The following is a 15,573-nucleotide window of genomic DNA, read 5'->3' as shown; positions in this document are numbered from 1 at the left end:
CAGAAGATGATTGAACATGATTTATTAAATGTAATATAACCAGTGTGCATGTAATGTAAATGAGTTGTTCAAGTCCTGTACATATTGGTATATTCTGTGTTTTCCTCATTCATGCCATTTCATAACACTACTACTGAATGAATGAAACAAGAAATGGATTTATACATTTTTAATTTTATTTTGCAAATATACAAAAACAGCTCACCCAGTTCCAAAGACAGTGTATATTTTTCAGTGTTCAACATTCAAAGATAAAGTGCTCTTGGTTTGCAGAATGCAAAGAAAAAAAAAGAAAAAAAGATATAATTGCAGCACATAAGGCTCTTTTTGACCAGGCAGGGGAAAAATGTTTTGATTTAACCAGGCAGTATAGCAAGTCTTTTAAGCTTGAACTTTACGCTTAAAAGACTATATGAAAGCAATGAACATATATGAATCCCCTTTTACACTTGACTGAAAGAGAGAATTTTCTGGTATAAAAAAGATTTAATTGAAACTGCTACAGTCATCACAGTAATATTTCATCTCTTCTCTTTGATTTCTCTTGTTGATCTATTAACCTAAAGGTTTATCCTACTACAAAAGAGCCAGTATTCAGTGATAAACATCTTTGGAAGCCAGGTTTCTCATGTAGTCGTGAAATGAATAAAGTCAGACCTCAGGGATCTGATTCTGAGAGTCAGCTATAAATCCACTTAGACAGGCTTCTTTAAAGAGCTCATGGACATGAGGATACTTGGACTCTCTTCAATGACTCGCACCAGTAAGTTGTCAATGTACAGTTCCAGCTCTGATATCTTTTTATCTCTCTCAGAGAGCTGGCTCTCCTGTTTCAACAACAGAGCGATCAGTTCCTCTCGAGTCAGCTGGGAGTACGGCCCTGATCTCCCTGTGCCAACCTGTGGGAGGGACGTGAAGTAAAGAGACAACGGTCATCTTTGATCATGAAAACGTCACAGCAATCTCTAGATTGGCATTAAACATTTAGCTAAAACTGAAAAAATTAAATAAAAATAGAATACCTACATTTGTTTTGTGCTGAACTCCATTACAGTCTAATCCTGTGGCTTTATCATTTCCAACTTTACCAACTGAGTCAGACTGTTGCTCCAGAGGATTAAGGGGTTTTACAGGCTGAAGTCTGCAATGACAAAAGGGTTGAGAATGAAACATGTAAAGAGAATGGCAAGATAAAGCAAAATGTAGTAAAGGCAAGGGAATTTAAATGTATAATTTGTAAAAAAAAAAAAAAAAATCACATAACTCAATGAAAGCTAGCCGTTTGATAAAAACAAAATTATTGAAACCCTTTTTTTTTGCATGTTATTTGTAGAACGCTCAAACTCCCTCAGATTGAGTCGCATCTAAATAATTCCTAAATCTTTCAAGCATATTCTTAATTAAAGATCTGAACATTGTTCTAACATATGGCGAGCTCATGGTTCTGCTGGAAGGTAAAACACGGCCTCACTCTCAGGTCTTTGTGTTGCCCCCCACAGATTTTCATACACTCTTCATTTTTTAATGATTAATTGATCAATGCTCCCTGAGATGCACAAAGCTTAGACTATTGTTTAATATCCCGATCACGTTTTAAACCTCTCCACAGCTTTATCCCTGACCCTGTCCTGTCTGCTGTAATCCTTGTTGTTTTAATGATGCCATTTGTTTACCAATGTTACCTTCTCAGAGGCTCTACTTCAAAATGCTGCAGTTCATTGTGCTCGTCTATCACATAAAATCCCAATGATGGTTCCGATGTGACAAGTGTGAGCAATGATACTCTGCAAGGTACTGTAGACATACCAAAGATTAAATTAGACAAACTAATGCTGAGGACTAAAGCGTCTTACCTGCGTGAAATTACCGGAGGCCCCTCCTCTCTCGCACCAGTCGTGGTCACAACCTTCTTGGACTCTTTGTTTGGACTCTCTTGGACCTGTACGTGACTTTTGACCTCTTGTTGTGCGTTGCATGCCTTGTTTGGAGCCGTCTCTCCACTGTCATCTGAAACATCAGTTTCGTCATGGTTTCGACTGACAGTGGAGCTTGAAGGAGTGTCATTTGGATCAGGAGGTAGGGGAGCTCGAGCTACTTTTGACGATTTGACTTTAGCAGAATCTTTGTCAGCAGCTTGCGATTTGACAGGAGGCCAAACTACCGGATCAGATTTAACAAAGGTTGTTGCATCCTTATGAACCGTGAGCTCATTTTCCTCCTCATTATCATCATCTTCAAACGGGTTTAAACCACAAACGGCGTCGTTTTTAATCTCTGCCGCACCTCTGTGAAGCTCATCTTCAGCAGCGCACGGTATGGATGGAGCAGGACGTTTATTGTGTTTGCTTGTCGCTTCTTTGGCAGAATCATGCTCCGTCGTGCTCTGGGTGTTTCTCAAATCTTTGGAAGACCTGTTTAGAGGAGCAATCATCTGCACCGAGCGCTGGGGAGCAACGCTGACAGTTTTGACATCTTTGTCTTTACTCTGCTTGTTAATTTGTGGCAGATGTTGTGTCGACGTCTCCTCCTCGTCCTGTTTTTGTCTCTCCTGCTGATTCCTTCCCGGAGGCTTAGGAGCTGCTCTTTTTTCCCGCTGAATGTTAGTTGGGTCCTTTTCGCTGGTGGAAGCTACCCCGCTCTCCGCTGATGACTGACATCTGAAAATGACAGACACAAAGTGTGGGCAAAAGTCGGCTGTCAATTAATCAGACTTTCCACAGTGAAGCAAAAAATACAGAGTCAAGAAAACATATTCGAACACAAATGTTTCCTTTCTTATTCAGTGCCATCTTTAACAAACTGCAAACAGTCTGTGTTTTTAGAGTTTAATACACATGAACATTATGTATATTTAAATTAGTCATCCAATTCAGCTGCACATCTTTGGATTAAACCACAAATGGTGCACAAGAAAGAACTGTTTCATGATATTTCTAGTCTGACCACTGTACAGTATTGTAACTATTAATTTTGTTAATCTTGTTTATATATATATATATATATTTAACACTTATGGAACTCTAAATGTGTACTTGTATATCCAATATTGCTGCTACCCCTAAATTTCCACTGTTTAGGGTAATAAAGGCCATTTCTATTTGATTCTTCTCTCCGCCAAAGAGACTCTCAAAAGCATTTGGATTCCTTGACCATCTCATGCACAGTCCAACGTAGATTATCAATATTTCATGTGATAAGCAAACACAAAGTAGTGATGGAGATCAAATGGAAGGAAAATAATGATCTGGCTTTTATGGAAGAGTAGCAAGAAGAACAACACCACTCAAAGACTGTCATAAGAAGTCCTATTTAAAGTTTCCAACGTAGGAAATACGGTAAGCATCGGAAAATTATGCTACGAAACCATTACTACACATCTTTCCTGTAGTGAATCATAAAGAGGAAATTATTTTGTTTAGCACAGACAGAGAAGATGTTCAGAGTTGATGAGAGGATGATTGAAAGAAAAGCACAGGGCAATCCTGGAAGAAAATCTGTTAGCAGCCAGAAAAGACAAAGATTCACCTTTCAGTTCAGCCACCCTGGAAATATATCTAGAGCTAAAGGAAGAGTTTAGATTGAAGTGTTTCCATGTGTTAGAATGGCCTAGTCAAAGTTAAGACCTAAATCCTATTTAGAATGTGAGATTTGAAAACTAACATTTACAGATGCTTTCAATCCAATAGGAGTTTCAGATGCTAAAAAATAAACAAACAAAAAAAGATTAGTCTGTTGATTTACAAAGCAACCAGATTAAATTGTAGTTAAATATTGGCTTGGATATGTGTCAATGCAAATGCCAACGAAACTTGAGGTCTTGAGCTTTTTAAAACTTCCTTCCACTTCACTTAAACCAGCAAAAAAATACATATTTCACAATATCCCAAATAAATACAGATATTTGTCACTGCAACTTGATGAAATGTTAAAACTCTCAAGAAGGACGAATACTCTAGCAGTGAACTGTAAAGAGCTTCTTCACATAATACTTGATACAATGAGGCAAGACTGTGAAATGCTCTTCATCCTTCAGCCCAGGCTGCTCTCTCCTTCAAACTAACACATGAGCTCAAAGCCATGCAATTTTTATGTAGGCATCAGCCTCCTGTTGCATTTAGAAGAGAAGTGTTGAGACGATCGGTCACAGAGCTCTAAGACTGAGAAACAGGACATGGGAAACATTCAGATTAACATTTTCATCAAGTATTCACTGCCACCACATTGTAACCATTTAGATAATTAATACTTACTCCAATTGATTTTAAATTTTGTTCACTGTTTCCAAATATTTAATCCTATTGTCCTTTAAAATCAATCTCTCAAATTTACATTCGTTGATGCAAATTCCTGAAATGTTTTTTTTTTTAATATCTCCTTTACCCTTTCAAGTAAGCTGGCCTCACTTCCTGTTGTCCCATGATCCTACACAAGTTTTCCCCTTAACGTTTACTCCAAACCTTAGTGTTTACATTATAATATGAATCAAAACTTCACTGTAAAGTTACAGCAAATATGTAATCTGCAAAAGCAAGAGGGCTGCAAAAAGGAGGTGGTGAGCGAGAAGCGAGTAAGGACATCTGGATGTAGCGTTAGAAGAACACAAGACACAGAAAGGGAAAGAAGGACACACATTTCAGACAATGGAGATAAATATACCCTATAAATCCTCTTATTCTGCTTTCTATGAATTCCCACTTCCGGAAAAAAGTGAAATCAAGCTCCATAAATTTCCCGATTGAGCAGGAATCCTGGTTGCCAAACTGGCATTTCTGTATACAAATTTTGTGTCTGCATTGATGTCGCTCAAAAACGAAACACAAAAAAACTGATTTTCCCTGAGCTGAATTAAATTTAGGGGCCCAATGGGGGGATTTAGATAGCAACTAGTGTGAGCCACTGTGTGGAGTTTGCATGTTGTTGCCCACCATCCATAAAACAACATGTTGGACTAATTGGTCACAGAGTCCCGCTTCTACATTTCTTATTTTTAGTGGTGTATCGCAATATTATTCCAATTTTAAATGTCATTTTCATTAACTTTAAGTGGAAAATTATTACAACAGAAATAAACCCTTTCAAATGTCAGTGTAATTCATCTATGTATATTTTTCACAGTGATAACTTTTCTTACATAAATTGACAAATTTATTGGATTGGTCTGTACTTTGATCCATTTACTTCAGTTTGGGATGCACATATTTTGACAGCTTGAATGAATTACAGATCATTTATTTAGCCGTTTTTCTGGTTCAGGAAGCAAAGTTGTGGCGTAAACTTTAAATCCAGTTTTTGTCACATGCCGTTTGCTGCAATAAATCCAGTCATCCTGCATTTTTGTTTGTTGTTCTTAAGACTTTCAGGATTCGAAAGTTGCCGACAGCTTGAAGAAAATATATTCCAGAAGTGCGCCAGGAGCGAAAAGGTTACATGTAGACTGACAGTTTCAATTTTGTATGTGGAACCCAAAATTCATGAGCAAGACATGCTGACGAAGTCAAGGTGGAGGTGAAGGTGGAGCGCTTCTCTGACGTATGGATGCAGGAACATATTCCTGAATTCAACATCTCTCCAAAAAAAGAAGTGAGAGTAAAAATACGATGGACTGCTGTGGTTAAGTTGGCAGGTATTACGGTGGAGAAACACCTAAAGCAGACCAGTGAATACAAGCTGCAAGTTTTCATTTGTCATCCATACAGCAGGTTATTTTTGTAGCTGTGCATGTTACCCAAACTTCATCCTGCTGCAGGCGAAGTCATCATTTACAGATGCTTAACAGGACAAGAGCAAAAAAAAATTTGAACCATTTTTTTTATTTTTTTTGCGGAGGATCCCGTGAAATATTTTCCCTCTGAGGAATATTAAAGTAGAAAATGATAAACTGCTGAGACTTTCCTAGAAATGATTCACTCTGCAAATTTAAATAGACTACTGCTAAATCGCATCCATCATATTGATGCCATATGTGAATTGATTATTCTTAAAGGAATAAGTAAAAGGGAAACCTCCTCAAACAATGGATGAGGTGAGGGACATATTTTTAAAGATTTATGGTGAGAAAAGATTTGTCATTCGACCTGATTTTGCTGAATCATCAGTGAAAGTTGAATATTGATCCACCAACCTTTGATCATCAGGTTTTGCTTTAGATGATTTGGGAGTTTCCTCAGGTTGAGTGAAGTTTTCATCAAAAGGATTAGTGGAAGTGATTTCTACAGGAACTCTCAGTTTGATTTTTGTTCCTGCACTTTTCTCTTCTTCTTTTATTTTGGTTTCCTTCTTTTCTTTTGCCAACGTCTCCTCTTCCCTTCTTTCCTTCTTAATCCTCTCCTCCCTCCTTATTCTCTCCTCATCAGGCCTCATTTTCTCCAGTTCCTCTTCTCTTTGTTTCTCCATTTTTATTCTGTCTTCTTCTGCTCTTTTTCTTTTTTCCTCCTCCTCTTGCATTTTTGCTTGCTCTTCTTTCATTCTTGATTCTTTTCTCTTTGCTTCTCTCATTTCGTCTTTCAACCTTTGTTTCTCAGCCTTCTCTTCTTCCCCTCTTCTTATTTTCTCTTTCTGGATCTGTTCTTCTTCCCTTCTTGCCTGCTCTTCTTCAACCTTTCTTCTCTCCTCTTCCTCTTGTCTCAGCTTTTCTTTAGCCAGCTTCTCCATTTCTTCTTGCCTTCTCTTACTCTCCTCTTCCTCTTTTTTCTTCCTCTCTTCCTCCTCTCTTCTGATTGTCTCTTTCTGGATCCATTCTACTTCCCTTCTTGCCTGCTCTTCTTCGGCCTTTCTTCTCTCCTCTTCCTCTTGTCTCAGCTTTTCTTTAGCCAGCTTCTCCAGTTCTTCTTGCCTTCTCTTACTCTCCTCTTCCTCCTCTCTTCTAATTTTCTCTTTCTGGATCCATTCTTCTTCTTCCCTCCTTGCCTGCTCTTCTTTGGCCTTTCTCTCCTCTTCCTCTTGTCTCAGATTTTCTTTAGCCAGCTTCTCCAGTTCTTCTTGCCTTCTCTTACTCTCCTCTTCCTCTTTTTTCTTCCTCTCTTCCTCCTCTCTTCTGATTTTCTCTTTCTGAATCCTGTCCTCCTCCTCCCTTCTTGCTCGCTCTTCTTCGGCCTCCCTTTCCTCTTCCTCTTGTCTCAGTTTTTCTTTAGCCAACTTCTCTTCTTCCTCCTCTTGTTTCCTTCTCTCCTCTTCCTCTCTTTGCATCTTTTCTTGCTCTTCTCTTTCTTCCTCCTCTTGTTTCCTTCTCTCCTCTTCCTCTCTTTGCATCTTTTCTTGCTCTTCTCTTGCTCTCCTTTCTTGTTCCTCCAGTTCTTTCCTCTTTGCTAACTTTTCTTCATGCTCTTTCCTTCTCATCTCTTCCATCTTAATCCTTTCCCCTTCCTCTTTTCTGAACTTCTCTTCAGCTTCACTCCTTTCTTCCTCTCTTCTCTTCTCTGCCATCATCCTAGCTTCCTCCTTTTCTCGATGAGCCTTCTCTTCCTCCTCTATTCTCATCTTTTCCTTCCTAAGCTTCTCTTCTTCCTCCCTCCGCTTCGTTTCTTCTTGCTCCCGCTTCCTTCTCTGCTCTTCAACACTCTCTTGTTCCCTTCTGACTTTTTCTTCTTCAATCCTCCTTTCTTCTTCCTCCTTCAATCTCCTTTTTTCTTCAGCTAATTTATGCTCCTCTTCCTGCCTCCTCTTTCGGGCCCTTTCTTCTTCCTCTCTGCACCTCTTTTCTTGTTCCTGTAGTCTTCTTTTTTCTTCTGCCAGTTTTTGTCGCTCTTCCTCCTCTTTCCTGACCTTTTCCTCTTCTTGTCTCAACTTTTCTTCAGCCAACCTCTCCAGCTCCTTTTGTTGCTTCCTGATGGCCTCCTCTTCATCTTCTCTCATAGCCTTTTCCAACTTGGCCTTTTCTTCTTCCTTTTTTCTTAAATCCTTAATATTTTCATCTTCCTCATCTTTCTCTTCCTCCTCCTCTTCTTCTTCCATCCAGGGTGAATACTCCCCCACTGCTTTAAGCGAATCCACAGATGGAGACGGGTTTTCCAGGACATCCTCCATTGATCCACGTCCTGAACTTGACAGGCTGAAGCTGGATCCGGTGCGAGACGACCGTGGCGGCGGCTCCTCGCAGTAAACATGGCTGCCGTTGATGCACAAATTGCTCTGCTCCTGTTTTTGTTGACCAGAGGATGAGTCTTTGCTGTTAGAGCTGCTGGAGTGCTTATGTATCTTGAACTTGAACTTCTTTTTGCCTGAAAACACACAAGAAAAAATTAACATGCATGCAGAAAGTTAATGGAGGCATTATAGGAAAAGGTGCTGACCCTCGGAGGAGTCCACGTTCAGCCCAGACGACTGGCTCCCGCTCAGCGAGGAGTTCTTCGCAGGCAGGACGGACATGGACTGAGACAAGTTCCTCTGCAGGTTGGATTTCGGAGAAAACAAAGACATCCTTTTGCTTTGCTTCGATTTTCCTCCCTCTCCACCTCCGCTAGCGTCCTCTTCTTCGCTGTCTGTCAGAACCTGAGTGGGCGAAGGCACCACACCTGATGAGTCCAGCTCCTTTTTCTTTCCACGGACTTTATCCTTAAGCTTTCCCAGCCGGGAGCGGGACTTCCCTGCAGCGGAAAGGTCGAACATGCTGGCGGTCATGTTGTTTCTCATGAACTGGACGTCCAGAAGGACCTCTCCGCGGTCTTTGTCCGGCTTACCGGTTTTGTCCAGCAATTTAAACCACCTGGAAAAGAAATGCACTATATTAGGAATCCATCTTTAAGTTGCACAGATTATTCTGAAGAAATAAAGAGATAAAATATGTCTATTCAAATTTCTGACTACAGCTGCAAAAGTATTGAAAACAACTGAACTTTTTCATGTTATAACCACAAACCTCAGGGTGTTTAATGGGATTTTATGTGGCAGACCAGCACAAACCAGTGTGTATTTGCAAAGTGAAAGACAAATGATTTGTGGTTTCAAACTTTCATTTTTTTAAACATAGACTTGGAAATTGAGGTGCTGATTTCAATCAATAAAACCAATGAGAATTATTAAATAGAGAGAAATAGGAAAGCTCAAATTTAACATTTTGAAACTTTTTCTTCTAATAAAAAGGGCTTGCAGCTTTAAGCTTAAATCACTTCCTGTTTGAAACACAAACATCCCTTCATGCTCCAGACATTTAAATCCACTGAAAATTAACAAGCTCCTGAATTAGTTCTGTTCTCAAACCAACCAGATTAGACTTTGCTTCCCTCATAATTTACAAGCAACAAATCTCCAGTTAATCCCATTTTTACCTTTTGAACAATTGGTGTAAAACAGAAAGAAGTAAACGGCACTACAAAGAAATTCTAAATAAACTGATTTTCATCAATAGAAAGGTTCCCCAGCTTCGTGAAACAACTTATGTTTGGTGGTCGACAGCACAATTTTTACAAAGAAAACTAGAAGAGCCCAGTCAGCATTAAAAAAAACGCCTATCGGGCAAAAAGCTGAGGTCAGCTCACCACTGAGAAAACGGCTTCGGCTGAAATCTGGACTCCAAAGGAAATGAGGAAATCAGGAAGGGGCACTGTGAGTGTAAGCAGAAATATGCTGAGCTGTAGCTTCGGGCTTTTCTTTGTTTTAAGAACACGACCGTCTGGGCATGTTTTCATAGTTTTGAGTTTATATATGACCCACAGTATTTACTCCCTGAATTTACAGGCTTCCCAGGAGGCAGCAGACATAAAATACCTCAGAGGATTGCTCTCCTCTCATTGTCCTGCACAAGTTATGTTGCTTAGATTCGCTGCTCTCCTCCTCCTCCTTCCTCAGGAATGCTTCAGATGTGTGGCACAAACAAAATTAAGGAGGGAAGCCGCCTTTTCCTGGAATTTGATACACGGTTCAGTCACTGCTGTCACAGCCATCCCCCCCGGCTCACTGATGGGAAAACTGGAAATTATCTGCAAATTTCAGGCCTGGAGATTGTAAATAATCTGTGCATCCATCTTGATTTATTCAAAGAACATCCTTCAGATATGAATTGCCGAATAGATATTGGATTTATCATGTGGAGGTGAGAGGGAAGAAGATAAATAGAAAACATTCAGCTGTTTTAATTTCTATGCTTAGACAAGTCTTGATTTTATTAATCATGGCATCTTTTGGACACTTTTACCGGCAGATTAGATCAGATTTTCTTAGACTAGCCGTCAAGTTTGCACAGAATGAAACTGTTCTGAGCTAAAAGAATTTAAAAATATACATATATAGATAAATCCTTTATATTCTGCTGCAGTAATAAATGAAGAAAAATGAATCCAAGCGCATGTGCAAGTTTTTAACAAGATTTAAAGCAAAAAATAAAAAATCTACCCACGCATAAGAGATTTGAGCTCTCATCGTATTTGTAAAAATTTGCAAGTTGTTCTGTTTAATAAGCTTAGCCTTCAGGAGTGGATTTATTAAGCAGCTCTGGGCTCCACCAAGCAGCAGCACAGCCAGGAAAAGGCTAGAATATTCAACACCTAGACCGCAGAAGAAGACCTTCGAAGAGAATCAGCGCACGCTCTGCGACATCTCCAACCTTGGTGGCATCTCCACATTCAACACATGTGAATTGTGAAAAAAATTAATTCAGCAAACAAATTTCCAAACGGGGCCTCCTGAAATTTTACACAAAGTCTGCAAACATGGTGCAGATTTACATTTTGAACTGAATTCTTAAATAAGTAAACATTTCCTCTAATCATTTGTTATCTTTGCTAAGCCTTCATTATCCTCGATTCATCAATAAATCAGAATATGAAGTCCAACGAGGCTTGATCGATAAAAAAGTATCTTTAGAACTTTTAAGCAGGCACTAAATATACTTTTTTATTAAGCTCAAATTTATGCATTCAAATGGATTTTATTGGTCTGATAACATTACAATTTTAATGTGTTTTTTTATTAAATGCAAGCAGAAAATCAGTATTAACAGAAATAAAGGTTTGAAGACAACAGCTACATTTAGTCACACCTTCATTCCTTTGCTTATTTCTGCCACTTACATCAATAATCTTATTTTCAGATTAGAATCTGGACAGATTGGTCAATTAAGAAAAAAAATTGACAGCAATTTTCCCCTTAAACCAGGGAGACGTACCTGTGGCATATTCTGGTCTAAACAACCTTCAGTCATGGAAATCTATTCAAGATATTCCATCGAGATCATCCCCGACTTCAAGGACGGGAGAGTAACTCTTAATCGTAGTCATTTACTTCAGGATCTCAATTTTTTTGGGATATTTTTAAATTAAGCCTAAAATTTAGAGTGGGGCATTTTGCCGTTTGTTTAGTATTTTACAACAATAGAGCATCACGGGTCACAAAGCCAGACACACACTACAAATAAGCCAAAAAGAGAAGAAGCAAGTTCCTCAAGTGAAATCAGAGGGGAAGTTGCAAAAGCATTTGGGTGGAGCCCAACACACTCTGCATGAGGTGGAATTAAACTGGTGTTTGCACTGCAGATGGTTTTAAACCTCTCTGATCTGGTGCAAAGTGTGCTACTTTACTGGACAGACGGTACCAGAGGAGGATAATAGATGACTTAACTTTTTTTTTTTTCTTTTTCTTGCAGATATCTATCGCACTCTCTCTGGACACATCCTTCCTGGGCCGGTGATAACACAATGGCCCCAAGTGACTCAAGAATTTCTTATCACAGAGCACAGCTGGGAACAGCTGAATAAGTAACAATGTAGCAGTGAGAAAGTCCAAGGACTAAAACTGTCCGAGTCATTTTCCTGGATCAGAAAGGCCAAAAAGGAAGATAAGAGTTTTTAATGGTGCGTTTAGAATCGTTCTTTCAAAAGGGGCTTATAAAACAACTTCATTTAGAAAAATAAATAAATTGTGAACAAGTACAGCAAGTTTTACTGCAGTTATTCAGATTCACAGAGGGTCTAAATTATCCTGAAGGAACCATCAGCAAGATCACGGCCGAATTCTGGCTGGAGGCTTGACCACAAGCTGACTGGTTTCCTGGCAGTCTTGGCTTTCAAACAGTCCATACATTTTGAACATGGCTGATGTTCAGGATATCCCAAAAGTTCCATGATAGCCTGATTTATCCATTAAAAAACCCAGGCCTAAAGTGCATCTGGGATCACCATCCACCAGGACCACAGTGCTGTTTGCTACCGAGTTGAGATGAAAATTTAGACCCAATACTTTATTTCACCAAGACTGTGCAACGCACCAATACCACAGACAATGAGATAAACCCTCAACGTAATGATGACGAAGACTCTGACAACATATGACCTGTAGTCTGGCTGTAAAGTCACAGTCATTGTCTGGAAGACCAATTTGTGCCCAAGCCTCTACTTCCTGGCTTCATTTTTTAGTTTAAGCATACCACAGGATATTTTTTTGGCGTTTGCAAACTGATCTTTGTAGCTTTTGGAATAATGCCTTCTTCTCCGAGTGGCATTTCAGTTCATATTGCTTCTCAACTTTTTTCAGCATAGAAATTGTTTTTTTTTCTCTTCTTCATAGTTTGTTCAGTTACTTTTGTAAGGCAGGTGCACCTTCATTTAACTCAGATGTTGTGAATTACCTAATCAGAAGCTCCTAAAAGCTATGATATCATTGTCTACGTTTTCCCAAATTTCTTGAAAGGCATGGTAATCTTTGCGTATGTAAACTTCTGAAATTGATTAAAATGATAAAGATGAAATACATTCTTACAGAATAATTTCCCTTACTCCAACTGAGAATCTCAACATGATTTAATGTCAAACAGGGAGAAAAAAACGTTTACACAGTTTCAGTTTCAGCCTTACCCAGAAAATAGATGGTTTAAATAAGCAATGAAGTTGAAAATAATTAAAAACACTGCGATTTCTCGTTTTAACGTACCTGCTGCTCACATTCGCTGAGCTTTAATCATTGACTGCAGATTGTTTGTAATCTATTAGGCTTTGCAGAGATGGTGGTTTTATTGCTCTAATACCTGAACTTTGATGATGTGCCATTTTCACCAAGACAGACAGTCTCACATTTTCACAGAAGTCACAGATGAAAATGATGACACAGGATAACAAATAGGTTGATTCAAGCTATTTGTTGAATCAACTTCTTCATGTTTTATTTTATTACTTCCTGGTGCTCTTTTCTTATAAAAAACAGGAATGGGGGGACAAATTATACAATATGTTGACAATTCTTTCCCTGCCATCATGACTTAAACTTTACCAACTTTAAAACTTTACTCTAAATTAATAATCATAGTTCATGAGTCGTGCTGTGGTGAAACAAGGCCTTCCTATTTCACATTTAAACCTCAGTGGTTCAGCTGTGAAAAACTGGCCTTGCTTGACTTTCACTGTTGCTGTCAATGTTTGTTTTCTCATTGATAAAATGGTCAGGAATGCGAGGCCAAAGCTGGAGGGAGTCACTGAGCTCACAGAAAGATCAACACAGATGAGCCGAGTCTGAATTCACTGCTAAAGAAACGCGCAAAGATCCCCTTGTGTTAAAGACGACCGCTGATTTTCATATGGCTAGTTATAAATGGAGAGAACGAGGCAGATTTCTTTATTTTTTACATATCTTAGTATGCTAATAAATCCACGGCAATGGAGATTAAACTTTTAAAACAACTAGCAAGGTCTAGTCGGCTATTATCATCTAGTTCAGAGGGAAAAACATGATTCTTTAAAATCAGGTTGGTTTTATTGAATTGGGTTATGCTGCCAATTGCGTTTCCATAGCAAGGCTGAAAAAAACACACGGTGGAGGCGCAGGAACCTCCAATCTAATGGGAAGCAGAATAGAAAAAAAAGAGAACCATTGTTCATAGCAGCGTTTGTGACCTCTGCTCACTGGCTTGAGGTTTAGCTATAAAGCAAATGGTGCGTGAAAAATCGTGAAGGTCGTAGGGACTGTTTGGTCGACTTAATCCATCATGAAGGGGCCTGTTGTAGAGGCAAAAACTCGATCATTTTAATAATTAGATAAAAGAGGTAGAAATCAATTTGTGCCCAATGAACATGTTGCTTCTTTATTTAATTTAATGAACATTTGGTGTATAGAAAGACTTTCAAGTTCAATAAAATATCTGAATATATGCTTCTCCTACAAAGTTTATATCGTCTTTCTTTCTGTATAGAGGGAAATGAATAAGCTCGGTCAATGAAAATTAATCTCTGAACCAACTGCATTCATTTGCTTGAGTAAGTAATGCTGCTTGGCATCCTCCAAGGCTGCAACCAGGAAAACAAATCCTCTAAGCTGCAACTTTGCGAGTGGGCAACTATCGGAAACCAAACCCACGTAAATGGGCCTGTGCAGTGATGCATGGCTGAGTGTGTGGATCTCAAAGGGCTCGAAGGTGCAGAGATCACAGATTCTTCAGATGTGAACACACAGGACAACTTTTCACAAATTCTGCTGCTGCTGGTTTGGTCGTCTGCAATTTAAAAATCCAGGCTTTACAAAGGGATTATGGGAGTTTGGAGCTCTGAGACCACAGAGGTTCAGCATGACTGACAGCAGAACCAAAATAAATAAATAAATAAACAGAAGTTATGTCTCTGTGCCGCAGGTGGAAGGCAATTACTTTTACCTGCCAATATTTAGTTATAAGGAAATGCAAACTCACTTAAACTTTCTGCTCAATGTTTATTCAGGAAAACCAGAAGGCCAGTAGTTATATCCGTTTGCATAACAACTTTAAACTACCGAGTTGTATTTTGCACTTTTATATTTCTTTCTAATCTAGTGTTAGTATTTCTAATTTAAATTCGGCGTGATTTTTGTTTTTCTTCTTCTTTTCTTTCCACAGTGAACTTACTCTGTCTTGTTGCGGGTTTTGTCCTCACTGAGCTGCAGCAGGTTGATGACAGCCTGGCCCAGCAGCTTGTCGGGTCCCACCAGAGCGCGGTGCAGGACCTGGACGTGCAGCGTGCCGCGGTCCTTCCCTCCACCTCCTCCTGCCTGAAGCAGCAGCGGCGGCAGGTCAAAGGAGGCTTCCTCTTTCCACACCGGAGCCACGCTTTTCTCCACCACCGACGTCTGGTACTTGTCCTTGCCCACTTGCATAACCGCGTACGCGTCATTTGTGCCGCTTTTCCCCTTTATCCTGAGGCCTCTGGCTTGGAGCACCGTTACCTGGACGCTTGTGGGACTCCACTGCTGATCCGCTAAAGACATGCTGACAACACCTGCTGCTGGCGCCGCTACAGAGAGAAACACCGAAACAAAACGCAGCGGAGCCAACACGCCACCTGGCTCGCCGCGAAACTGAGGAGGAGGACGGAAAAGTTAGTTGAAGAGCCCAGCCGGACTTCAGGAACCAGCTGATTGGGCGTGGTCACATCAAGAAGGGGGCGGGGGGGCTCTGTTTGGAGAAGCCACGCCCACCATAAACTGACAGGTGGCTGGATCAATGAGTTTCACTGTGAATGAGCCACACCTGTCAGAATCAATACGTTAGAGTTTCCGTTCCTTTGAGGCTCTTTTATCAGATTAGAAATGCCTTTAGAAAGCAACAATCTTTAAGCAGGTTTAGTTAAACCCACATTTGAGCCAAGATAATTTAATGGTGTGGACTTTTTCAACCTCTGACCATTA

The 15,573-nt window shown here is 39.7% G+C and overlaps 1 protein-coding gene across 1 annotated transcript; it reads right to left on the bottom strand.

The window, feature by feature from the left end:
• Window positions 1-154: 154 nt before the first annotated feature.
• rab11fip1b (RAB11 family interacting protein 1 (class I) b) lies at window positions 155-15,293 on the bottom strand. The gene is made up of 6 exons (XM_008424153.3): window positions 14,795-15,293; window positions 8,289-8,701; window positions 6,122-8,216; window positions 1,854-2,657; window positions 1,027-1,141; window positions 155-899 (listed from the first exon to the last, which is right to left on the bottom strand). The coding sequence occupies exons 1-6, from the start codon at window positions 15,151-15,153 to the stop codon at window positions 696-698; spliced, it is 3,990 nt and encodes a 1,329-aa protein (XP_008422375.2). The 5' UTR covers window positions 15,154-15,293; the 3' UTR covers window positions 155-695.
• Window positions 15,294-15,573: the final 280 nt, after the last annotated feature.

This window comes from Poecilia reticulata, chromosome 12 (genome assembly GCF_904066995.2).
Source record: "Poecilia reticulata chromosome 12, P_reticulata-male-v2, whole genome shotgun sequence".
Taxonomy (NCBI): Eukaryota; Metazoa; Chordata; class Actinopteri; order Cyprinodontiformes; family Poeciliidae; genus Poecilia; species Poecilia reticulata.
Note: the sequence above shows the minus strand (reverse complement) of the source record. Positions and strands in the feature narration are given on the sequence as shown.